This window comes from Rhinopithecus roxellana, chromosome 5, assembly GCF_007565055.1.
Source record: "Rhinopithecus roxellana isolate Shanxi Qingling chromosome 5, ASM756505v1, whole genome shotgun sequence".
Lineage (NCBI taxonomy): Eukaryota > Metazoa > Chordata > Mammalia > Primates > Cercopithecidae > Rhinopithecus > Rhinopithecus roxellana.
Genome location: NC_044553.1, coordinates 104,546,734 through 104,571,674, shown reverse-complemented (window position 1 = coordinate 104,571,674; position 24,941 = coordinate 104,546,734). Strand labels below are relative to the sequence as shown.

Sequence of the window (24,941 nt, the reverse complement as noted above, 5' to 3'; positions counted from 1 at the left end):
ACTTTGAGAAGCCAGCATTGAAGGGTATTGATATGGGGAGGAGGAGAAGCTAGTCACTAAGACTCTACTCACACATCCCCAGCAGAAAACACAGAAAGGGATCATGGATTCTACACTGGTCTGAAGGAAACTCACCCCAGGTGTCTGCTGTCCCTGAGGCTGAGAACAGGGCTCTCAGCCCTCCATTACTTTGAAGCAGCAAGAGGCAGGATGGTGCAATGGGTAGTGCTTGTGCTCTGGTGCCAGCTTGCCTGTTTGAGGCCTGGCATGCAATCCTAAGCTCTGTGTTCTTGTGGCCTAATATTTCAGTGCCTCAGTTTTCTTGCTTGTAAAACAGGGGTAGTCATAATAGTATCCACCTCTATAAGGTTACTGTAAAAATTAAAAGATTATGTAAGGGACATGGTCCATAAAAAATGTCCAGAATAGTTATTGTCCTTTTCAGCCAGAGCTCCTGTTTCTAAGCCTGGGACCTCAGGGGGCCCTGGGTTTCTGTGCCCTGAACTGCCACAGTTGTGCAAGCACTCTTGGGTCTCCTGTTACCCGGGAGCCGGCAACAGACCAAAATAAAGAGGTGGGGTGGGGTAGTGGGGCGGGCTGAGCAAGCCTCTAGAGGGAGTCTGACCAGGTCAGCTGGGAATGCCTGTCAGCCATCCAGAGTGGCTTCTCCTTCGCTCTGCTCCTGCATGGGCCTGGAGGTGGGTGAGTGACTCATGCTGGTGCCCTCCCCACCCCTGCACCCAAATGCTCAGCCCTCCCCACAGCTGGGGCTCACCTAATCCCCACAGTGGGAGTCAGGGGGTATTCACGCCTGTGCCGAGGTCTAGGGTTGCACCGCGCTGACTTCACACTCAGCAGCATGTGCAGCTGAGGCCTCCGTGCAGCCGTCTCCTGCGAGGCAGGCAGCGAGGTCAGCTTGGCAGCCGCCGCCTCACCAGCCTGGATCTGGCCGCAGGCAGCGGTTCCCTAGGACCCGAGGAAAGGATGGCCGAACAAGAAGCTAGTGGGCTACAGGTCCTGCTGCACACGCTTCAGGTAGGAAAGGGTAGTGTGGGTGCAGAACCTGGCGGGCTGGGTCTTTGCCTGGGCTGGCCTGCCTGGGAGCTCTGCACACAGTCCCCTCTGGCAATCACTGGCCCGGTTTGCTAACAGCAACAGAACAGGAGTCGGCTCTCATCTTGAAGCTGACCTAAGTGATGCTGTGGAGTTCAAATATTAAACACGACGATGTTGATGATTGTTCTGCTTAAATTATTGATCCTGGTGGGGTCAGAGGCTCTGGGTAAAAGATCCAAGTTTGCTAGAAATGGGAAAGGTGGAGAAAAAGCCTGTTTGGCAAATGAAGGAGACCTGTTGAAGCTCTTCCTGAACAAGGCTGAAGACCTGCTGAGAGCATGCAGAGCTGTCTGGGAGGACAGGGTGGATGAAGAGAGGACCCTTCTGGGCTTCTCCTGCTAAATGGCTGTTTTACTGGGCTCCCAAATTGTAGTTACATCAGAATGGCCTGGGATGCTGACTATCAGTGCATTTTCCCAGACTATCAGTGCAGGATCTGAATAGCAGGTGTTTAAATCATGTAGGGCAGTAGCCTGGGAAACTGCCTTCTCCCTGGGGGATGCTATTCATTCCTAATTTTCAGAATTCTTGTTCTAGAGCAGTGGTTTGCAAACTTGTCTGCACGTTAGAATCACCTGGAGAGGGTCAAAAAATACTCATGCTTGGGACCCACCCCCAAAGATATGGATTTAACTGGTCTTGGGATCCATCTGAGCGTTAGAGTTTGAAAACTCCCCGGGGGTCTCCATGTAGATTTAAGGCTGAGAACCACTACTCTCTATGCTTGTGATTAGCTGGATTCAGAGGATACCAGCATTGAAAAAGGCCCAAGGGGTCTTCTACCCCAGGAGTTTAAGCCCGAAGTTCATGGAAAGGGTCACAAGATGATGGGCTTGGGGGGGTCCATGACCCCATGCCCCTGTTTAGAATATAAACATTTTGTACGTATTTTCCTTTTTCCTTGTTGGGAAAAATGTTCCTAATTTTCCTCTGATTCTTTTTGTTTGTTTTGTCTTTTTTGAAACAGCGTCTCACTCTGTCACCCAGGCTGGAGTGCAATGGTGCGATCTCGACTCACTGCAACATTTGCCTCCCGGGTTCAAGCAATTCTCCTGCCTCTGCCTCCCAAGTAGCTGGGATTATAGGCTCCCACCACCAGGCCTGGCTAATTTTTTGTATTTTTAGTAGAGATGGGTTTTCGCCATGTTGGCCAGACTGGTCTCGAACTCCTGACCTTCCTGTAATCCGTCCACCTCGGCCTCCCAAAATTCTGGGATTACAGGCATGAGCCACCATACCTGGCCATTTTTCTCTGATGCTTAATAAGATTTGTATTCCTGAAAGTTTAAGAACCAATAAATCCAACCTTCAGGTGTGCTGATAAGGAAATGGAATCTCAGAAGTGAAATAGGCTCCTTGATGTCATATGGTTACTTAGTAGGGGAACTGGGACTTTGGTATTCAGTTGACTTGGCGTCCTTTGACTCATTCTATCTGATTTGTGCAAGGTGAGAATGTATCTGGCCAGGGGTGTTGCAGGCGGGAGTGGACCTCAAATTTGCAAAATAAATCCAAGGATTTATTTGTATCTGGCTAGATTTATTTGATTTAATAACCAGGTACAATAAGCTGACATTCCGAGAGCCCTTCTAATTTCTGAATAGTTATATGGAGATCTTGATTAACTGTGATTCTAACAACTGAAAATGTCTCATGGACAGAATTTTCCTTGTACTAGCTGTCTAGGAAAGAGGGAAAATAATAAGTTGGTAATAGGGGTTCAGTAAAAATGAATGTCCTGTAGTTGGCCTCAAAGTCACTTCAGGTTGAACTCAATTGCCTGTATTCCCACCAGTGAGAATTGATAATTGATGTTTAGCATGATCACCCCGGGGCACTGCAAGATTCTCAATTATCAAAGAAAGATTTAATTATGTTCACTAGACTCTACTTAGTTCCCAATTAAGCAGAACATTATGATAACAGGAGCATGCTTCCTGTATACACCTCAGTTGATCAGAGTTTGGTTTAGAATTGACCTGGGTTCCTGGCCTCCCCCATGCCAAGTGCTTCCATGAGCCCTGTTTCTGTCTCTACGGTAGAAGTCAGAACTCTGAAACACTTTTTAAAAAAGAGAACCTAGAACATATATTCTGTGGAATAATCTTTCATGATGGATTTGATGTCCTGTCCCCATTCTTCTCCCCATGGACTTGAACTGGGCGAGCCCACATTGTTTCCGAGAAAGGGTTAACTGAACCTGTCTCAATTGGGGATCCCAAAGATCTTACCCATTCAAACCAGTCTGTCTCTCCTTGTGCACAAGCTGACAGATGGAAGGCTTTGACTTGTTTCTTAAATCTTTGGGAAAACCAGTGAATAGGTTAGGACCAAATGTCAGCTTAGGTCTCAGTTCCCATGTCTTTTAGGAGTACCCCAAAAGGTTGACAAGGGAAGGAAGAAAGAGATCAGAGGGACAGAAAAAGCAAACACAAGCATAACAGAATATCCCCATGCTATGTTTGTGGAAGTCCACTTACTTGAGCATATCACCATTTCTGACTCTTTAGGGGCATAAAACAGGCCACTAAGAAACATCAGTTTTCTGCGTTAACCTTTTCCTGCACACATGAGGAAGGGGTAAGTGATTTTCCTTACCACAATTTAAAAACAGTTTCTTTATCTCTCTCCTGAAGGTCTGAGAATCAGATTTCCACCCAGACATGTTCCAACTTCCTGGCCTTTACAGCTTAGGTGTGAGGCAGAAAATCAGACTGACTGATGTGGGTCTGGGTGAAGCGGGAGGCAGACAGCCCACAGCACAGGTGCGAGAGGCAGAGAAAGGACTGGATCCAGCCCCTTCCCTGGCACTTACTAGCCTGTTTATCCTTATGAAATTTCCTCGACCTCTCTGAGCCTCCATTTATGTAATCTGTAAAAGAAGGGCCATAAAAAGACGTTCCTCAGCACTTTCTGCGAGGATTAAGAATACATTTGAAAAGCGCTTGTGAACTCTAAACGGCTGTTTGAATGACTGTGGTTTTATGATTTCCCTAGTTGAGCATGCAGTGGAGAGGCTGGGAACACTTGCCTACACTTTTCATCAACCTGCCTTGCTTTTTTCCTGGGTGGACTCCAATATACTTGGGAAAAAAAAGAGGTGTCTCATTTGTCCTGCTCTTGTCTCTCCATGTGGTTCGAGCTAATGGAGAAGATGGGGAACTGCCAGGTTGCAGGATGTCGGCTCCTTGCCAGCTCTGATGCCGCAGGCTCTCACCCAGCAGGGTCCCACAAAATGCCAGTTAAGTACCTTTATTGAAACATGAAAAATGTAAAATTATTCGGTCAGCTTTGGCACACTCTGCGCTGTGATATGGGCACATTTTTGCCATTTCCATTTGTACTTTATTATTTTATGTGATAGCTGCTAGATCAAACCCTGGTCTGCATCTTTGCCAAAATGTGCATAGTTAACTTCTTTTCTCAACTTGGGATCCAAGAACATCTATTATGGATTATGAATGAGGCTGCAGGATGTGGGGTTTCCTGTCTCGAGTAAGCCATGGAACTTAGATAACCTCAGCTGGGGTGACCAGTCCACTTTTCCCCCTTGAACTTAATCCGCCAGGGATTATTTCCAAGGTAACAGGTGATTTTTAGCTTCTGGGCTGCAAATAGAAGAAGGGTAGAAAAATGGCAACTGATAGGTTTCATTCATAGCACTTGGGAGTTTTGTTTCCAAAATATGTGTTTGAAATTTTCCCTTGTAGAACTCTCCATAGAGGACATGGGAACATCCATCTATTGTATCCATTGGGGCAGGTGGAACGGAAGCTGAGCTTTTTCCTTGGAGTTAAACAGAAGGATTTGGACAATCAAGGGAAGAATTTTCTTTTAGATAGCAAACACTGTGTAGACTTTCCAAGGTTCCCTAGGAAGTTTGAGGCTTTCTGGGTTTGTTGGAGATGCCTGCTTCAACCACAACTCAAACATAGAAACAAACTGAAAACTGTCTTAATTTCAAACATTAGTAGAAACAAAGAAAGAGGAAACCCTATGAGGATAAGGGCCAAATGGACAAGAAACAAAACTGGCAAGAAATTACATCTGTCACTGCCTGAGGAATGGCTTCATGACAATCAACCTGGGTAGGGAAGGGATGATGACGGTGTGTAGGCGTATGCTGAGCGTTAGGTGGGGAGATGCCTTTATTTGGTGTTTTGTTTTTCAAGACCTTATTACTTTCATAGCTTCTTACATTTCTTGGAATTAGAGATTGGAGAAAATGAACAATTATTAAGGGTCCACTTGTGCCAGGCTTTTACCTCCACTACCTAACTTTCCTCTCTCTGCCACCTGTGAGGAAGATGTGGTTGTTCTCCTGTCTTATAGATGAGGATACTGATGGTTAAGGAAAGGATAAGCTGCTCAAGGCTTAAGGACAGAAACAGTAAATCCTGAGATAAGAGATGTGAGGCAAGTTTTGTTCCCCTAAAGCCTTTTCACTGGTTTGTGTTGCTTAAGCAACCTACGGAATGTTCACTTATTCTTTATTTTGAGGGTATTACCTTCATCTGACTAAATCTGAAGTTTGGGGGAAAATGCATTTTCTACAATAGAGGAAGTCCTATTTAGAACTGATATCATCTTCCACATCCTAATTTGATGTGGGGGTAAGGAACTCCTGAAGAAGGAAGGTAATATTTTGGATTTGGGTCAATTGGATGTTTTCAATATCCACCTATTCATTCATGTATTCACTCATCTACCCATTCATTTTATGCATCCATCCATCCATCCATCCATCCATCCAACTAGCCATAGCTTTCTATGTGCTAGAAGAGATGTGTAAAAATGAGAATTATAACACCTACTTAGAGATTTTTTATTAGTTTAGAGGAAATTTATGAGAAGAGGTAAGCATATTGGTACATGCCCAATAAGTAGGAGCACTTACTGTAATGAAATACAGTCACTGCCCTCATGAAAATGCAGTGTAGGAGCTAGGAGGAAGAAAGAAAATTATTCATAAAGCAAGTTTGCATGCGATGAATGCCATGGTAAAGATAAACATCAAAAGAAAATTTTATGGAAGTTGGGGGAAGAAACCTCTCCTGAATAGAGATTCAGGGAAGGCCTTGAAAATGGGTCTGATTTCAACAGGGGGAGGTACATTTACCAGGATAAGGAGGGTGCCTAGTGATCTTCCCTCTGTCGGTGTGTTGGGGGGTACGGATTTGTCATGGCATGGAGTTTGATTTAAAATGGTAGTTCATGAGGGGGAAGAAATGAGATGGAGATGGAAGTTTGACCAAATGCTGGAGGATCGTGAGTGGTAAGCTTCAGGTCCAACCATGCCCTTGGTAATGGCTGCCTATCCCTGCATGTGAGTGGTAGAGTTGCAAGACATTCAACCAAGATGATAATTACAGAGCTCTTCTGGAACATTCAACATGACTGCAGCACTGTTTTTTCTTATCATGTAATGTGATCTGTCCTAATTCCCCATTCCTGACCAGGCTTTTGTCACTGGACTTCTTCCTATGCCTGTTCCCAACTCTTAGTCCCAACCTTCAGTCCCTCCTGTCACTTACCTCATCCTTGTATCTCAACTCATCCCGAGCCTCTCTCTAACCCTAGGAGGAAGGGTTGGGATGAACTGAGGCTCGGAGATTGGGGCAGGAGAACTGTTCTACAACACTTGATTGTTGTTGTTGTTGTTGTTGTTGTTGTTTTTAATTTGTTATTTTAGGGGCAGCATTCAGATGTCCTTGCATCAAAGCAGCTCTGACAGCATGACTGAATTAACCAGAGTTGAGTCAAAAAGTCTCATCCCACTCTCAAATTGAGAGCAGTTGGCATTTTCATCTTCTGAGCCCAGATTTTGGATCTGTCTCCCTGAGCACCCACCTCTGCAGGCCAGAGGGTGAAGGACAGGGGACCAGTGGGGCTTTGAGGTGTAATTGGAAATGCAATGCAATGAGGTGCTTTGCTGGTGATATGCTGAGACAAATGGCCAACAGAGACCCACGCCTACAGCAGAAATCCATCACTTGGCAATATTTATTTGCTCCACAATTTACTCAGTTTCTAAAACTGGAACTGATCTCATGAGGACTAAACACAGCCCCAGTTCCAGCCCTGGGAGTTGGGGAAGAGAACTTGGTCTGGGTTATCAATTACTGTATCTGCAATTGTGGAACAGACGGCTATGAATCAAACAGACTGGGCACATCTTCATATTTCAGAAATGGGTGTATGAAAATGCATCCTCCTGGGTGTGAGTCCCATCTCCTTTTGCCAGGCCTGAAATAAAGAAAGTGGAGAGTTTGTGGGGTCTGTGCTTTTTCACTGAGCAAGTACTGCATGGTTCCTTCAAAGCCATAGATCTGCAAATCAGGTTCTTATTAGAGAAAAAGGTGATATGAGACAAGGGAGCAGTCAAGGTCAAGAGCTAGGAACAAAAGAATGAATATTAAAGAGGGCATGAAAGAAAACAGAATGGCAAAGAGTATGTGCTCAATATGTCTCTCTTCCTCTCTCCTTCCCTCCTTCCTTTCCTTCTTTTTTCTCTCCTTTCTGTTTTTTGGTAACTTTTTACAAACTGAATGCATCTATGTAATTAGCACCCAGATGAAGTAGCAGTGCATTCTCAGCATCCCAGAAGGGCCCCTCACTCCCACTTCCATGGAGTAACATGGAGTAACATGGAGGAATCGCACAAAAGTTAAGCAAATAAGTTGCTTACATTTGTGCAAATAACTTAAGTTGCTTAACTTTGTGTGATTCCTCCATGTTGCTGTATATTGTTGTAGATGGTTCATTCTGATTGCCCAATAGCATGCCATTGTGTGAATATCTTTATCCATTCTGGAGTTGGTGACAATTGGGGTAGTTTCCAGTTTGGGGCTATAATGAAATAGTGCTGCTTTGCACATTCTAGTGCATGTCTTTATGAACAAATGTATGCATGTCTGTTGAGTATACATCTAGGGGTGAAGTTGTGGGATGCTAGGGTGCACATATGTTCAGCTTTATATATAACAACAAATGGTTTTCAAAAGTGGTAGCTCCAAAACAAACATCTATTAGCCACATAGATACCATTAGCTAGTGAAAGCACTGGATGTTATGCCAAAACTTGCTTAACACATATTTGTTAGTTGAAAGTGATTTGAGATACTTTGCATTAAGGGACTACTCAGAGCATTTATGTCTTGTGTGTTCAGTTCCCCCTTCTTGGTCCTTTTCATAATAGCTAAAATAATAACTAACATTTATGAAACAACTTCTGCAAGTCAGGAACTATGCAAAGTTTTTCACATGCATCATCTCATTTAATGTTTTTTTTTTTTTTTGACAGAGTCTCGCTCTTTCACCTGGGCTGGAGTGCAGTGGCATGATCTCGGCTCACTGCAATCTCTGCCTCCCAGGTTCAAGCGATTCTCCTGCCTCAGACTCCTGAGTAGCTGAAATTATAGGCACGCACTACCATGCCCAGCTAATTTTTGTATTTTTAGTAGATACAGGGTTTTACCATGTTGGCCAGAGCTGGTCTCGAACTCCTGACTTCAAGTGATCTGCCCTCCTCAGCCTCCCAAAGTTCTGGGATTACAGGCGTGAGCCACCACACCCCACCCTCATTTAATCTTTGCAACAATCCTGAGGCAGTTAATATTATCCTCATTTTAAAGCTTTAAAATGGAAGATTGGAGAGGTTAGTGAATTTTCCATGATCATAGAGTGAGCAAGTGGCATAGCTGGAATTTGAGCAGAGGGAATCTCATACCAGCAGAAGTTCCCTCAGCAGGTGCATTAACTCTCTAAGGAAAAGGAGAGGCATTTAGAAGATTGTCAATAGATTTCCCCAGGTGTAAGTGTCTGCTGGGGAAAGATGGAAACCCTCACCTAGCACAGTCAGCAAGGACAGTAGCTGTCTCCACAGGCTGGAAGGACTGGCCAAAAGGGTGCAGAACAGGTGTCCAGAACAGAGATCAGCATTCTTTCTGCAAAGGGCCAGATGGCAAGTTTTCAGGCTTTGTAGGCCATACAGGGGATCCCTGTTGCAACTACACAACCCTGCCACTGCAGCTGTAGACAATATGCAAATGAATGGGTATGCCTGTGTTCCAGTGGAACTTTATTTGGAAAACAGGCAGTGGGTTAGATTTGGCTCACAGGCCATAGTTTGTTGCCCCTGGCCTGAAGGCCTTTGAATCACAAGCCTAGCGTAAGGACGGGAGATTGAGTGGAAAGCTAGTGGTGGAGCATGAGGGGCTAATTGCTGTGGCAAACTGCCATGTAGTAACTTACCTCTTTGTGGTAGATGTTCTCAACTCCCAGGCTGCCCTTCCTGTAAAAGCAACAGATGAAACCATGCCTCTGGGTGCAAGTCTTGGAGAACCTGAAACATGCAGTTCAGAGTCCTGAGTCTCCGACTGCTGCCACAGCTTTTCTGGCTATGGGTGGAGAAAGTGCTTGTATCCATTAGCCCACTGGAGGTGGGCTTTCAGGTTATTTCAGCAGCATTTATTTGTGGTAGGGGACTATTATGCAGATAATGGTGTGCATTCAACAGCACTAGAATCCCAAGATAAAACCAGAACTTCTCAAACTGGGTTCCAAAGAACAGTAGTGTTCCCTGGGATGCCAATGGGTATTCCACTCAAAAAGGGTTGTGGAAACAGATGGATTTGAAATATCAGGATAAATACATTTACTATATTTCTTTACTAAAGAATCTTCATTAAAAAAAAATCTTTAAAGATAATCATGTCTTTCAATTCTCAGTTTAAATACCTTTTACTCAGAGGGGATTTCTCTGACAGCCCAATGAGCTGTTGGGTCACCGTATGCCCCACCTCTCTCATTTACCTGTCTGTGTGTTCTCTAATATTTGTTTTTGTGCTTCTTTTCTTCTTCCATCATGGTTGGAATCTTATCTGTCTTGCTTACTCTTTTTCCATACTACCTAAAGCACTGTCTGGTACATGGTAGGTGCTCAATAAATGTTTGTTGATTGACTAATAAAATGAATGTGCATGGTATATTAATAAGTTTGAGACATAATATATGGCATTTCTAAACTATCCAGGAAATAAGATAAACATTTTTTTGGCAAAACCCACTAGTATTTCATAGGACATTAGGGATCCATGGAACACATTTGGCAAATAATGGTTTTAGACCAATGCCATGTTTTATCTCTGCTGGCTTGTGACTGTTGACTTTCTCTTGGTTTGGAAACTGGTTTCAGCATGTTGTAACTGTTCTGATGTGAGTGGATTTGAAGTTAGTTCTATTGGAAACCTAGGGTCATTCCTCTGGTTGCTGAATACCACCAGCTAATGACCCTACAACCAGTCTGCAGGCCTTGCATTGACATGAATTCTGGTCCTTACTTGATTGGGATAAAATAATATAAGCAATAGATGTGGAGGTTTAGAGAAGGGTTCTTTCTAGAGGCTCAAGAGAGCCATTCTGATTCTGATCAGGAAGCCATATGGCAATAAGGATAGCTTTAGCTTCAGGTTTCACATTAAAGGCAGGGTCAGATTTCACAGTCACAGCATCTGATGAAGCTTTTCCTAGGGGACCTGGGGAAAAGCAACTTCTCTAACGAATGGTCAGCAATGAATTCTCCCCTCATCCTTCCCCCCCGCAAAACAATGCATGTTAACATTTCTAATCTCCAGATCCCACCAATCAGTGCTAGCTCAATGTCCTACAGTTTTGACCCAGAGCATCCATATCCCAGCCCTCTAAAGACAGAATTAAGCCAACCAGTCCTGAGGATAATGCAGATACCTTTTACTTTTCATATTTAGATTAAGAGGATGCTATAAGCAAATCCCACTTTCTCTTTGACTTTAATTGCACCAACCTAATATGTTCTAAAGGAAAAAAAAAAGGACCCAAATGACAACTAAATTTTTGTACTTCAGAGGGGGTTAAGATGATAATATTTGAAGAAAAATGGGCATTAAAATTCCAGAAGTGTTTTTGTCAAGAACCCCTCACATTTGTCGAGCACTTACTACGTACCAGGAAATAGCCTAAGTATTTTTCCTGTCTTCTGTTACGTAACCTCACAATAATGCTGTGAGGAATATATGGCTGTTTTCCCCCTTTTACAGATACAGATAAAGAACACCAGGCATTTGCTTTAGTTCTTGCAGTCTTTAAGTAGCAGTTGCAGTTTAAACACTGGCAGTCTGACTCCAGATTCTATTACATTCCATTCACCAGTCTACAACATCCCTTTTGTTTTTACCTGTCCTTTCTCCACTAAACATATTTTTCCGTAAAGGTAATACCAGCTCACTATTTGTAAAAAATTTAATTAATATGTAGTTATAAATTATAGGGAGAAAAAATTCCCCCATTAGATTCTACTTCCTAAGACAACTTCATAAGCACTTGCTAAGTATTCTTTTAGATGTTTATATACATATAGCAATGAGATGTTTCTATCATTATATACCTATATCTTTATCATTTTTACACACGATTATTCAATTTGCTTTTCCTGCATACCAATGTACTTGAACATTTTTTATGCCAACACATATAGCCAGCTTAATCTTGTGTGATAGTTATATAGTTTTTTAGTTCATGGTTGTACCATAATTTAAATAAATAGAAGTATGTTTTCTTCTAGCATTTCACTTGGGCTTGACTTTGTTTATGCTCTTTATTTTTTGATATTATATATGTTACTTTTTAATAGTGAAATATACCAAACTTTTCTTTAGTGGTTTATTTTTGCTGCAAGGCTTTTCCCCTATGATCTAACTTTTATACTTAATGATGTCTGAGTTTCACACCATATCATTTCCTTTTCCTTATATCTTGTTGCTTTCATAGAGCTTCTCTGCCATACTACTCTTCACTCGAAGACCAAGAGTTAACACATTTATGGCTTTAACATTTCTTTTACCGGAAGGCCTCATTTCTGTGCCACCCAATAGAGCTCTGCGTGATAACATTTGAAAGTTTGAAATCTGATGTACATATTTATTTAAATTAACATGTATAGGTTTCTTGGCTTAATTAACATATATAGGTTTTTAGGAAGGCCAGAGTTGATTTTGGGTACTGCCACTGACTTTCTGGTTGACTTGAATCCTATGGGTCAGTATCTTCTCTGTCTTGACATCAGTGCTAGGAGATTTGCCTAGTAATATAATCTGTTTCTTTGGCATATTATTATTTTCTTGTTATTGTTCATATGTTTATTAAATGTCTCTCTGTGCCGGGGAGTGGAAAGTAGTGGGTGGAAAGTTTTTCAGAATTTTATCAGCAGGCACTTTCCTACCAAAATTCTTTCAAATGCTAATGTTTGATGTCAGGAAGAAAGAGATCCAGAATGCTGTGGTCACTCTTGACCCCCTTTGCTCTATGACCTCTCTGTTCTTTAGTGACCAACTGAGAACACAGTAGCATCATTACTCCAAGTCTCTTGGGGAAGATCAAAACACTCAGCAGCTGTAACATGTTTAGCTATGCCTACGCATTTCTGTCTGCCTATGCGGTTATCAATTCATACACTACAAGGCAGTGAGTTATAAGCTTTTAGTTTTTTTATTTTAATCCCACTGATTCCCTTTGAAAGCTAAAGACACATTCTCCAGGTAGATATATATAAAAACTTGTGAACAATTCAGGGCAATTAGCCACTTGATCAGGTTTAAGTTTTTCCAGGTAAACACTACTTGGGCTTTGTCTTAGCAAATGAAGATCTTAAAGGTCAGGATAATACAGCAACTTCCAGTGAAATAAATCTCACAATTTTTTTCCAATTATATATCTCTCATGCATCTGTACTGGACACAATATTCTTCCTATGTCCATATCCCAACTTGGTCTTTAACATCTTTCATACTTGATTTATACTTGTGAAAGTCATAAGTACCTTTGATGGATCAACTAAAATGTTACTTTTCAAAGAAAACCTTTTCTGACAATGTAAGTAGATGGCATATCTCCCTTCTCCAAAGTTGCACCCAAGCATTTGTACCTCTCTCTTGAATCATCTATGATTTACTTGGTTATAAAAATAGTTGTCCTTCATCTATTCAACAAACCCTTACTAGGCATTGAGAACCTCAAAATAAATATAATGTTCTTGCCCTCCCAGAGATGAAGAATCAGATATACATTTGAGAGTCTCCAGAAAATTAAAAACCCTAGATAAGCATACGTATGCACTTAAACCAAACATTTGAATCTCAGAAGATTTGTCCACAACTAGATTGAGAACTTATGCCATGTGATTGCTTGAGTAAATATATGAACAAATAATATAAAGCATTATTATAAATGAAGCGGTAGCAATGTTCCCAGTGTATTTTTTAAAGAAGGGGGATCTCAGTTGATCTCTAACCTTCCATGAACCTCTGCTCTTGAATAATGGTAGGTTAGATATTTCAGACCAACCATTGAACTTTAGATAATTAAAAAATGTGTATAAAATATAAATTTTTTATTCTAAAAATCAATGTTCTAATGATACAATGAGCTTGTAATGGATTGAAGTCAAGAGAGGTAAGAAATTCAGAGAAAAGAGCAAAACTCTGGTACTTTTGTCTTGGTCTTAGTCCATTTTATGCTGCAGTAACAGATTACCAAAAACGAGACAATTTATAATGAATAGAAATTTATTGACTCATAGCTCTAGAGCCTGGGAATTCCAAGATCAAGGGGCTGGCATCTGACCAGGACCCTCATGCTGCATCATGACATGATAGAAGGCATCACATGATGGAAAGCCAAAGAGAGGGAGAGCGAGAGCAAGAGGGGGTCAAATTCCTCCTTTTCTAAGAAACCCACTCCCAAGATAATAAACCTATTCCTCCAATAATGGCATTAGTTCATTCATGAGAGAAGAAACCTCATTGCCTAATTATCTCCTAAAGGTTCTACCCCTTAATACAATTGCATTGGGGATTAAGTTTCTAACACATGGTTTTTGGGGAACACATTCAAATAATAGCAGCTTTGGAAGCATTTACTGTTTTGGAAGGCGTGGCTGGAAAGGTTGAATTGTATATTCAGTGACTTTCCTCATCTAGGAGAACAAGAACAATATAGAGCTCTCCAGGAATGGAGACCCTAGTGATCCACTCCCTAGGACTGCTCTCTAGAAGTAAAAGTGAACCATGCACAAGCTAGTCTTCACATAGAGTCATTCTCCAACTCTTCTGGGTGACTCAGAAAATCTGAAGACTTGAAAAGGTGGTCTCATATGCCTAAAAGTCCTAAGTACCTGCTAGTCACAAATTAAAAACATCATTGGTGGAAGAAAATGTCATATGAAGCCCTATATTAATTCTACAAGTAATTTAAAAACCAGGCATCAGAGGGAGATAAGTTAATGTGGATAAACACCATAAGAAATAATAGATGATAGAATTAGATCCACCAGTACCCCAGAAACTGAAAATACTGCACATAGAATATAAGGGAACTTTGGTTGCTGTGGTAAAAGAGATAGAAGCCAAGTTTGAAATTTTTGACAGTGAACTATAATCTACAAGAAGTGATACAGTAGATTTGAAGAGGAACTATTAATCAGTAGAAGTTCTTGAACTAAAAAATATAAAAACCAAAATGAACAGCTCAATAGGTTTAACTGCAGATTAGACTTGGTCAAAGAAAGAGCTGAAAATCAGGTCATAAGAGACTATGCAGAATGAAGCAGAGAAAGTCAAAATAATTGAACATGCAGAAGGGCAGGTAAGATACACAAAGTGAGAAGGTTGGACATACATTTAATTGGAGTTCTGGAAGGAGAGGAGAGAATGAGGCAGCAACAGTATTTAAAGAGACAATGAGAGCGTCTTAGCCCTTCAATATGCTGATAATATTCTAAGGGCAATAACATCTTACTGAAGTCTGTATTCCCTGAAATATAGCCTTTATTAAGTGTCTGTTGAATTCGTTAGGTGAGGAAACATTCCTATTTTGTTCTAATCTAGTTTTATATCTTTGAAATTATATCAAAAGTTCTTTCAAAATAGCATACTCTTTAAAATAATATTAGGCAATGTGAACTACTGTCTGATGTGGATATGTGTTCAAATATTTGAATCTCTATATTTGCAGTTGTTACTTCAAAAATTAGATCTAAATCTATAATTGACACTATAAAGTTTAAGCTCTCATTTATAATCTTATGATTAATTTTTGACCAAAAATCTCCCTAAACTCATATGCGTTATCTATGATAATACTCTATTTGATTTCTTACAATGTAAGTTTTATAGTAGCCTTTGGCATTGAGTTAAATATTCTAATCTGGTCACAGGTAATGAAAACATTAATATTTACTTGCTTTTGCCTTGTCCTCTTTAATGACATGGTATTTTGATAACTTTATATTTTAATGGGAAATAGAGAAGAAAAATGATGTTTTATAGATTCCCTGGGAAGCAGATTCTGAGACAAAGATTTGCATGCAGGAAGTTTATTGGGGGAATGCCTGGATCCGCATGTGGGATCATGAAGGAAGTAGGATTGGGCAGAGGGGAGATTGAACTGCAATGTAGTCACAACAGAGGCTCCAGATGATTCCACACCGAACTCTGCAACTCAGATGGTCCTTTAGCAATTGTCTCATCCTACAGCAAAGGGGTTGAGGCTGTACACCTTCTCCCCTGCATCATTGACCAGTCATCGGATGAAGGCTGCTTCCAGATATGGGACATGGCTACTATGATCTGTTTGTATCAATACAGCACTTCTGATATCAAATGTGTGAGGTGGTTTCCACAATAACAACCAACTCTTCAACTTTCTGGATGCCACCTGAGTTCCTACCTTTAACTTCAATTCTGATACTAACTAACATCTCACAAGTTAAGGGCTTAATCCCATGAGACTGCTTCTACTTTGTATGCCAATCACCTGAAAATTCCTACCAATTGGCTTCATAGCCAGGGAGTTCCCACAGCTCCCTCTTCAGGTTTGATAATTTGCTAGAACAGCTCCCAGAACTCAGGAAAGCACTTTATTTACATTTACCAGTTTATGATAAAGGATAAAAATGAATAGCCAGATGGAGAGGTACATAGAGGAGGTCTGGAAAGGTCCTGAGAGCAGGAACATTAGTCCCAGGAAGTTAGGGTGCACCACCCTACTAGCAGGTCGATATGTTCAACAACCTGGAAGCATTCTGAACCCCATCATTTGAGGTTTTTATGTAGGCTCCATTACATAGGCCTGATTGATTGAATCATTGGCCTTTGGCCGTTACTTTGATCTCCAGCCCCTCTCCTTTCCCTGAAGGTTGTGAGGTGAGGCTGAAAGTTTCAACCCTCCAATTATGTGTTAGTCTTTCTGGCAACCAGAGTCCATCCTGAATCTGTCTAGGGTCCTCCAGTCACCAGCCATCTCATTAGCATACAAAAAGACACGCTTAGCACTCTGGAAATTCCAAGGGTCTTAGAAGCTCTTGTGTCAGGGACCAGGGACTAAGACCAAATATTATAACAAAAGATACTCCTATCATTCAGGAAATTAGAAGGATTTTTCTGTGCCAGGAGCTGGGGATGAAGACCAAATATATATATATTTTTTACCATATCATAATGTCACATGACCTTGGATCCTTTTTTTAACCTTACAGCAATTTCCAGAAGATACTGCTGAGAGCTGTTGATCACTAATACTCTCTGTGGTTGGGAGGATAATTGCCTCAGTTCTGAAGGGGAGACCTTGGAGGAACATGCCCAGCATTCACTACATATGATTATTGATAAGACTGAGCATCATAAGACATGGGTTCAAATCTTGGCTTTGCTATTAATTGGCTATGTGACCTTAGGCAAGCCATGTAACCTTTGAGGAAAAAATTTCCTCATCTGTAATATAAGTGGTAGTGATGAGATCAGTTTTTCCTAAACTTTAATCATTTGCATACTACTTTTATAATTTTTTTGTTTCTTTTTCTAGAGCTGCACATCAAAAATGTAATCATTTTAACTTAACATTATTTAAGGTGAAACTTTTTACATAGCCATAGTATAGCAGTAGCACTTAGCACATACAGGAAGTAGCCACAAAAATAAATGTAATATAAACACATAATGTTATTTAAATCCAGCTAGATATTGTTGCCTGTGCAGTCTCTGAGCCTCAGGTCTGCTTTCTGTTTTCTAAAAAGATTAGCAAATATTGGAGAGGTGTTGCAAATAGACTAATAACTGAGACTTGAACAGACATTTCCCAAAAGAAGAATAAACTCTTTACTGAGAATAAACATTTTTCTTTATGTGATACAGTGATATTTAATGCTGTGTCTCCTGTGGCATCTAAATCTAGATCATATACTCTCAGTAGGAGTTTTTCGACCTTTCAAAAAAATCCTGGATTAGGCAGTCTTTTGGGTAAAATTATATTGTTCCATGATTCGATACTTGTGTGAGAAGAGTATTGGGGAAAAGATATGAATTATAATTTTTTCACATCATGCATCTATTAAATACTATCCAGAAGCTTGAGGAATTAAGTTTGTTGGCTGAGGTTCCTAATATTATGAGCATGCCATATTTGAAATTTGGCCATGATGAATAGTAAAGAGAATTCAATGCTTCAATTATTTCAATATCCCTGGAAGAAAGAGCCTTTCATAAAAAATAGACCCTCCTTCCTTGAGAAACCTAATATAGTCCTACCCTATGACCCAGCTTTCCCTCCTCTGAAGTGGCTGATCTGAAGTCAAATGCTCTAGGATCCCCTCTTTGTGAAATCACTGGTTTCTTAATCAGATGTCTTTTTTCATGCTGACCAGGCATTAGCCCACTTATCTTGGAACATTTAGGCCTTAATAGGAGGGACCTAGAAAATTGTCCTTCTTGTGATCTTCCTGGAAGATATCAGACCCTGTACTGAGATGCTCAAACCTGCAGACTCACTTCTAGAATTCCATTACCTCTGCATATGTAGGTCACCACGAGGAGCAGAGCTTTGAGTCTTCTCTAGGACTTCAGCTGTATTCTAAATGTTACTGGAGTTGCTATTCCTGATTCTTTTTGATGTTTATTTTTAGAATTGATACATCATATTTTTACTTTTACATATTAATGGGATACATGTGATATTTTGTTACATATATAGAAAGTGTAATGATCAAGTCAGAGTATTTGGACTATCCATCACTTTGAGTATTGGTCATTTCTATGTGTTGGGAGCAGTTCAAGTTCTCTCTTCTAGCTCTATTTAAATATACAATACATTGTTGTTAACTATAGGCACACCACTCTCCTATTGAACACTAGAACTTATTTTTCTAATTGTATGTTTGTACACATTAATCAACTTCTCTTTACTCTTCCTCCACATTGACCACCACACACCCTTCCCAGCCTCTGATAACCAACAAGCTAATCTCTATTTCCATGAGATCCACTTTTTTTTTAGCTCCCACGTATGAGCGAGAACATGCAATATTTGTCTTTCTGTGCCTGGCTTGTTTCACATAACGTAATGATCTCTGGTTCAATCCATGTTGCTGCAAATAACATAATTTTATCCTTTTTTATGGCTGAATAGTATGCCATTATGTATATATACCACATTTTCTTTATCCATTCATTCACTGATGGACATTCAAGTTGATTCCCTATCTTGGCACTTGTGAATATTGTTGCAGTAAACATGGGGGTGCAGGTATCTCTTTGATATACAGATTTTCTTTACTTTGGATAAATACTCAGTGGTAGAATTGCTGGATCACATGGTAGTTCTATTTTCAGTTTTTTTTAGAAATCTCCATACTGTTTTCCACAGTGGCTGTACTAATTTACACTCCAACCAAATGCATATGAGTTTATTTTTCTGTGCATCCTCACTAGCATCTGATAGTTTTTGTCTTTTTAATAATATCTATTCTTCCTGGGGTAAGATATTATCTCAGTGTGGTTTTGATTTGCATTTACCTGATGATTAGTGATGCTGGATATTTTTTCATATACCTGTTGACCATTTGTGTGTCTTATTTTGAGGAATGTCTATTCATACCCTTTGACCACTTTGTAATAAAATTATTTATTTATATATTTTTTGCCATTGAGTTCCTTGTGTATTCTGGATATTAGTCCCTTGTTGGATGAATAGTTTGCAAATATTTCTCCCGATCAACATGTTATCTCTTCATTCTATTGGTTGTTTCCTTTTCTGCACAGAAGCTTTTTAGTTTACCATAGTCCCATTTGTCTATTTTTGGTTTTGTTGCCTGTGCTTTTGAGGTCTTAGCCATAAAATCTTTGCCTTGGGCCAGTGTCCTAAAGTGTCTCCCCTAAGGTTTCTTCTAGTAGTCTTAAAGTTTTGGGTCTTATGTTTAAGTCTTTAATCCATCTTGAGTTGATTTTTAGACATGCTGAGAGATAGGGGTGCATTTTCATTCTTCTGCACATGAATTTTCCGCTTTCCCACCACCATTTGTTGAAGAGGATGTCCTTTCCCCAGTGTATGTTCTTGGTACCTTTGTCCAAAATTAGTTGGCTGCAAATATGTGGATTTATTTCTGGGTTCTCTATTATGTTTCATTGGTCTATGTATCTGTTTTTGTACCAATACCATGCTGTTTTGGTTGCTGTAACCTTGTAATACATGTAGAAGTCAGGTAGTGTAATGCTTCAGCTTTGTTCTTTGTGCTTAGGATTGCTTTGGCTCTTCAAGCTCTTTTTTTGGTTCTATACTAATTTTAGATTTTTTTTTTAATTCCATGAAAAATAACATTGGTATTTTGATAAGGATTGGATTGAATCTGTAGATTGCTTTGGGTAGTATGGTTGTTTTAACAATATTAAATTTTCTGATCCATAAGCATGGGATGTCTTTCCATTTTTTAGTGTCCTCCTCAATTTTCTTCATCAATGTTTTGCAGTTTTCCTTGTGGAGATCCTTCACCACCTTAAAGCCTTGAAACACAACTTACAAATCTACGACACACAGCAAAAGTTGTGCTAGGAGAAAAGTTTATAGCAATAAATGCCTACTTCAAAAAAGTAGAAAATACTTCAAATAAACATTTTGATAATGCACCTGAAAGAATTGGAAAAGCAAGAGCAAAACAAACCCAGAATGAGTAGAAGGAAATAACTAATAAAAATCAGAACAGAGATAAATGAAATACTGACTAAAAAATAATGCTAAGAATCACAACCTTACATTTATTCCCAGGTATTTTATGTTTGGTAGCTATTGTGAAATTGCTTTCTTGATGTAGCTTTTTTTATTGGTTATTTTATTATTGGTATATAAAAATGCTACTGATTTTTGTGTTTTGGTTTTGTATCCTGTCACTTTACTGAAATTGTTTATCAGCTCTAAAAGTTTTTGGTGGAGTTTTTTGACTTCTGTACATGTAAGATTATGGTATTTTCAAAGGACAATTTGATTTCCTCTTTTCCAATGTGGATGCCTTTTTTTTTTTTTTTTTTTGAAACAGAGTCTCACTCTGTTGCCCAGGCTGGAGTGCAGTGGTGTGATCTTGGCTCACTGCAACCTCTGCCTCCCAGGTTCAAGTGATTCTCCTGCTTCGGCATCCTACACCCAGCTAATTTTTGTATTTTTAGTAGAGATGAGGTTTCACCATGTTGGTCAGGCTGGTCTTGAACTCCTGACCTCAGGAGATCTGCCCGCCTTGGCCTCCCAATGTGCTGGGATGACAGGTGTGAGCCATTGTGCCTGGCTCCAATGTAGATGCCTTTTATTATTTTTCTCATGCCAGATTGCCGAGTACTTTCAGTACTATGTTGAATAAGAGTGGCAAAAACGGGCATCATTGTCTTATTTCAATTCTTAGAAGAAGGGATTTCAGTTTTTCCTTTTCTGATATGATGTTAACTGTGGGTTTGTGATATATGGCTTTTATTAAGTTGAAGTGTTTCTTCTATGTTTAATTTTTTGAGAGTTTTTTTTTTTTTATTGTGAAGGGATGTTGAATTTTATCAAATGCTTTTTCAGCAGGTATTGGGATTGCCAGATGGCTTTTATCCTTCTTTGTAAATATGCGATATATGACAGTTATTGAATTGTGTATGTTGAACCATTCTTGTATCCCTGGTATAAATGCCACTTGATCATGGCTTATTCTAGTTTTGATGCATATTAGATTAAGTAAGCTAGTGTTTTGTTTTTGTGTCTATGTTCATGTGAAATATTGGCAGGCAGTGTTCTTTTTCTGTTGAGCCTTTGTCAGGTTTTAGTATCAGGGTAATGCTGACCTTGTAGAATGAATTAGGGAGAATTCTCACCTCTTCAGTTTTTTGGAATAGTTGGAGAAAAACTCGTGTTCTTTGTTAGTTTAGTAGAATTCAGCAGTGAAGCCATCTGGTCCTGGGTTTTTCTTTGACGGGAGAAAGAAAAACCCAGTCTCCCATCTCAGACTTTTATTATTATTATTATTATTTTACTGATTCAATCTCATTACTGATTATTGGTCTATTCACGTATTCTATTTCTTCCTAGTTCAATCTTGGTAGGTTGTATGTGTCCAGGAATTTATCCTTTTCCTCTAGCTTCTCCAGTTTCTTACTGTATAGTTCTTCATAATAGTTTCTGATAATCTTTGCATATCCGTGGTCTCAGTTGTAATAGCTTTTTTGTTGTTGTTGTTTCTGATTTTGTTCATCTGGGTCTTTTGGTTAGTCTATCTAGCAGTTTGTCGATTGTACTTATCTTTCAAAAAATGAAGTTTTCATTTTGTTGATCCTTAGATTATTTTTTAGTCAGTATTTCATTTATCTCTGTTCTGATCTTTATTAGTCATTTCCTTCTACTCATTCTGGGTTTGTTCTGCTCTTGTTTTTCTAGTTCTTTCACATGCATTATTAGAATATTTATTTGAAGTTTTTCTACTTTTTTGACGTAGGCATTTATTGCTGTAAACTTTCAGCACAACTTTTGCTGTGTGCAATAGATTTTGGTATGTTGGGTTTCAATTTTCCTCTGTTTCAAGAAAGTTTTTGATTTCCTCCTTAATTTCTTCCTTGAGTAAATAGTCAATCAGGATCATGTTTAACTTCCATATATTTGTACAGTTTCCAAAGTTCCTTTGTTACTGATTTTTAGTTTTATTTTATTGTAGTCTAAGAAGATACTTGATATAATTTTTATTTTTGTGATGGTTGAGTCTTGTTGTCCTAACATTTGGTCTGTCCTGCAGAATGGTTCATGTGCTGATGAGAAGAAAGTATATCTGTAACTTGTGAATGAAATAATCTGTAAATGTCTGTTAGTTCTAAGTTGGTCTAATATATAGCTTAAATCCAATGGTTTTTTGTTGTTGTTAATTTTCTGTCTTGATGATCTGCCTAATGCTGAGAGTTGGGTGTTAAAGTCCCCAACTATTATTATATTAGAGTCTACCTGTTCTTTTATATCTGATACTATTTGCTTTATAAATCTTTGTGCTCTGGTGTTGAGTGCACATATGTTTAGAATTGTTATGTCCTCTTGTTCAACTAATCTCTTTATCAGTGTGTAATGACATTTGTCTTTTTTTTTTTTTTTTTTTTAACAGTTTTTGACTTATAGTCTGTTTTATCTGCTACAAGTATAGCTACGGCTGTTTGCTTTTGATTCTGTTCATGTGGAATATATTTTTCTATTCCCTGACTTTAACCTATATGTTTCTTTACAGGTGAGATGAGTTTCTAGTAGGCAGCATATAGTTCAGTGTTTTCTAAAAATTCATTATTTCAGTCAATATCTTTTAAATGAAAATTTAATGCCTTTGTATTCAAGATTATTATTGATAAGTGAGGGCTTATTCCTGTCATTTTATGAATTTTTTTCTGGTTGTTTTGCATATATGAAGAAACCTTTGTTCCTTTCTTTTTCTCACATTGTTAATCATTGTGGTTTGGTGGTTTTCTGTAGCAGTAACATTTGAATCCTTTCTCTCTCTCTCTCCTTTTTTTTTTTTTTTTTTTCAGTTGAGATGGAGTGTTGCTCTCTTGCCCAGGCTGGAGTGCAGTGGTGTGATCTCAGCTCACTGCAATGTCTGCCTCCCAGGTTCAAGCAATCCTTTCACCTCAGCCTCCTGAGGAGCTGGGACTACAGGCACATGCCACCATGCCCAACTTATTTTTGTATTTTAGTTGCCATGGGTTTTGCCACTTTGGCCAGGCTGATCTCAAACTCCTGACCTCAAGTGACCCGCTTACCTCAGCCTCCCGAATTGCTAGGATTACAGGCATGAGTCACCATACCAGGTCTCCTTTCTCTTCTTTATTTGTGTGTTTACTCTACCAGTGAGTTTTATACTTTCACATGTTTTCATGATGGTAGATATTGTTCTTTCATTTCCAGTTGTAGGACTCCCTTAAGCATTTCTTGCAGATACAGTCTAGTGGTGATATCTTTTCTCAGCTTTTGCTTGTCTTGAAAATACTTTATTTCTCCTTCATTTATGAGGATAACTTTGCTGTGTATAGTATTCTTGCATAATATTCCCACCCCACCAGCACTTTTAATATATCATCTAATTTTCTCCTGGCCTATAAGGTTTCTATTGAGAAATTCCCTGTTAGTCTAATAGAGGTTCCCTCATAAGTGACTAGACACTTTTCTCTTGGTGTTTTTAGAATTCTCTTTTTGCTTTTGACTTTTGACAGTTTGACTATAATGTGCTGTGGAGATGTTTTTGAATTGTGTCTATTTGGGGATCTGTAAGCTTTCTCTATCTGGATGTCTACAACTCTTACTAGAGTTAGGGATTTTTCAGCCACTATTTTGTTAAATAGGTTTTCTATTTTTCTTTTTTTTGAGACGGAGTCTCGCTCTGTCACCCAAGCTGGAGTGCACTGGCCAGATCTCAGCTCACTGCAAGCTCCGCCTCCTGGGTTCACGCCATTCTCCTGCCTCAGCCTCCCGAGTAGCTGGGACTACAGGCGCCCGCCACCTCGCCCGGCTAGTTTTTTGTATTTTTTTTAGTAGAGATGGGGTTTCACCATGTTAGCCAGGATGGTCTCGATCTCCTGACCTCGTGATCCGCCCGCCTCGGCCTCCCAAAGTGCTGGGATTACAGGCTTGAGCCACCGTGCCCGGCCGGTTTTCTATTTTTCTATTGCCTTCTATTATTCTATTGTCTTACTGTTGTCTTCTGGGACACTGAATATTTAAATAATTGGCCACCTTAAGGTGACTCATATGTCATGTAGGGTTTGTTCATTCTTTTTTCTTCATTTTTATCTTACTGGTTTTTTTCCCAAAGACCTGTTTTCAAGCTCTGAAATTGTTTCTTCTGTTCTAGCTGTCTATTGTTGAAGTATTTTTTATTTCATTTAATAAATTATTCATTTCCAGGATTTCTGTTTGGTTCTCTTTACCTATATCTATCTGTTTGGTAAATTTGTCATTCATATTCTGAATTGTTTTTGTGATATGTTTATATTGTTCATCTGTGTTCTTTAGCATAACAGGGTGATTATAGTAAAAATTAATTTAATTGTACATTTGAAAAATCACTGAGCTTCTTTAATATCAATATGTTGAATTCTTTTCCCGGGATTTTGTAAATTTCCTTTTTACTATAATCTGTTGCTAGAGAATTATTACTTTTTTTGGAGGTGTCGTGTTTCCTTGCTTTTTCATGTTTCTTTTGTCCTTATGTTGATATCTGCGCATCTGATAAAACAGTCACTTCTCCCATTTTTTTTGGATTTGCTTTTGTAGGCGAGAGCTTTTTCCTGAAGATGTATCAGTGGTGTTAGTTAGCTAGGACACGTTGGTTTTACTTCTGGGTGTGTGCAGTAGTAGTCTCCATGTAATTTCTTCACCTGTAAATGGTGTTAGTGGTGTCTGTGATGTTCTCAGTGACTTTGGTTGCAGTTGTTAGTGGAGGCTGTGGTGAAGTTTTGCTGGGAACAAAAACA

The 24,941-nt window shown here is 39.4% G+C and overlaps 1 protein-coding gene and 1 long non-coding RNA gene across 2 annotated transcripts in view; one reads left to right on the top strand and one right to left on the bottom strand.

The window, feature by feature from the left end:
• The first annotated feature begins 913 nt into the window (after nt 1–913).
• Nucleotides 914–24,941, top strand: part of LOC104669579 (cytosolic carboxypeptidase 4) — a 232,417-nt gene continuing 208,389 nt past the window's right edge. Inside the window, exon 1 of the mRNA XM_030931043.1 lies at nt 914–1,035. Coding sequence (XP_030786903.1) covers nt 985–1,035 — 51 coding nt within the window. The 5' untranslated portion in view covers nt 914–984. The remainder of the gene's footprint in view (nt 1,036–24,941) is intronic.
• Nucleotides 4,353–24,941, bottom strand: part of LOC115897630 — a 33,835-nt gene continuing 13,246 nt past the window's right edge. Inside the window, exons 4-6 of the long non-coding RNA XR_004057390.1 lie at nt 9,370–9,409; nt 7,240–7,362; nt 4,353–4,724 (exon numbers count right to left, since the gene is read on the bottom strand). This is a non-coding gene — a long non-coding RNA (uncharacterized LOC115897630). The remainder of the gene's footprint in view (nt 4,725–7,239; nt 7,363–9,369; nt 9,410–24,941) is intronic.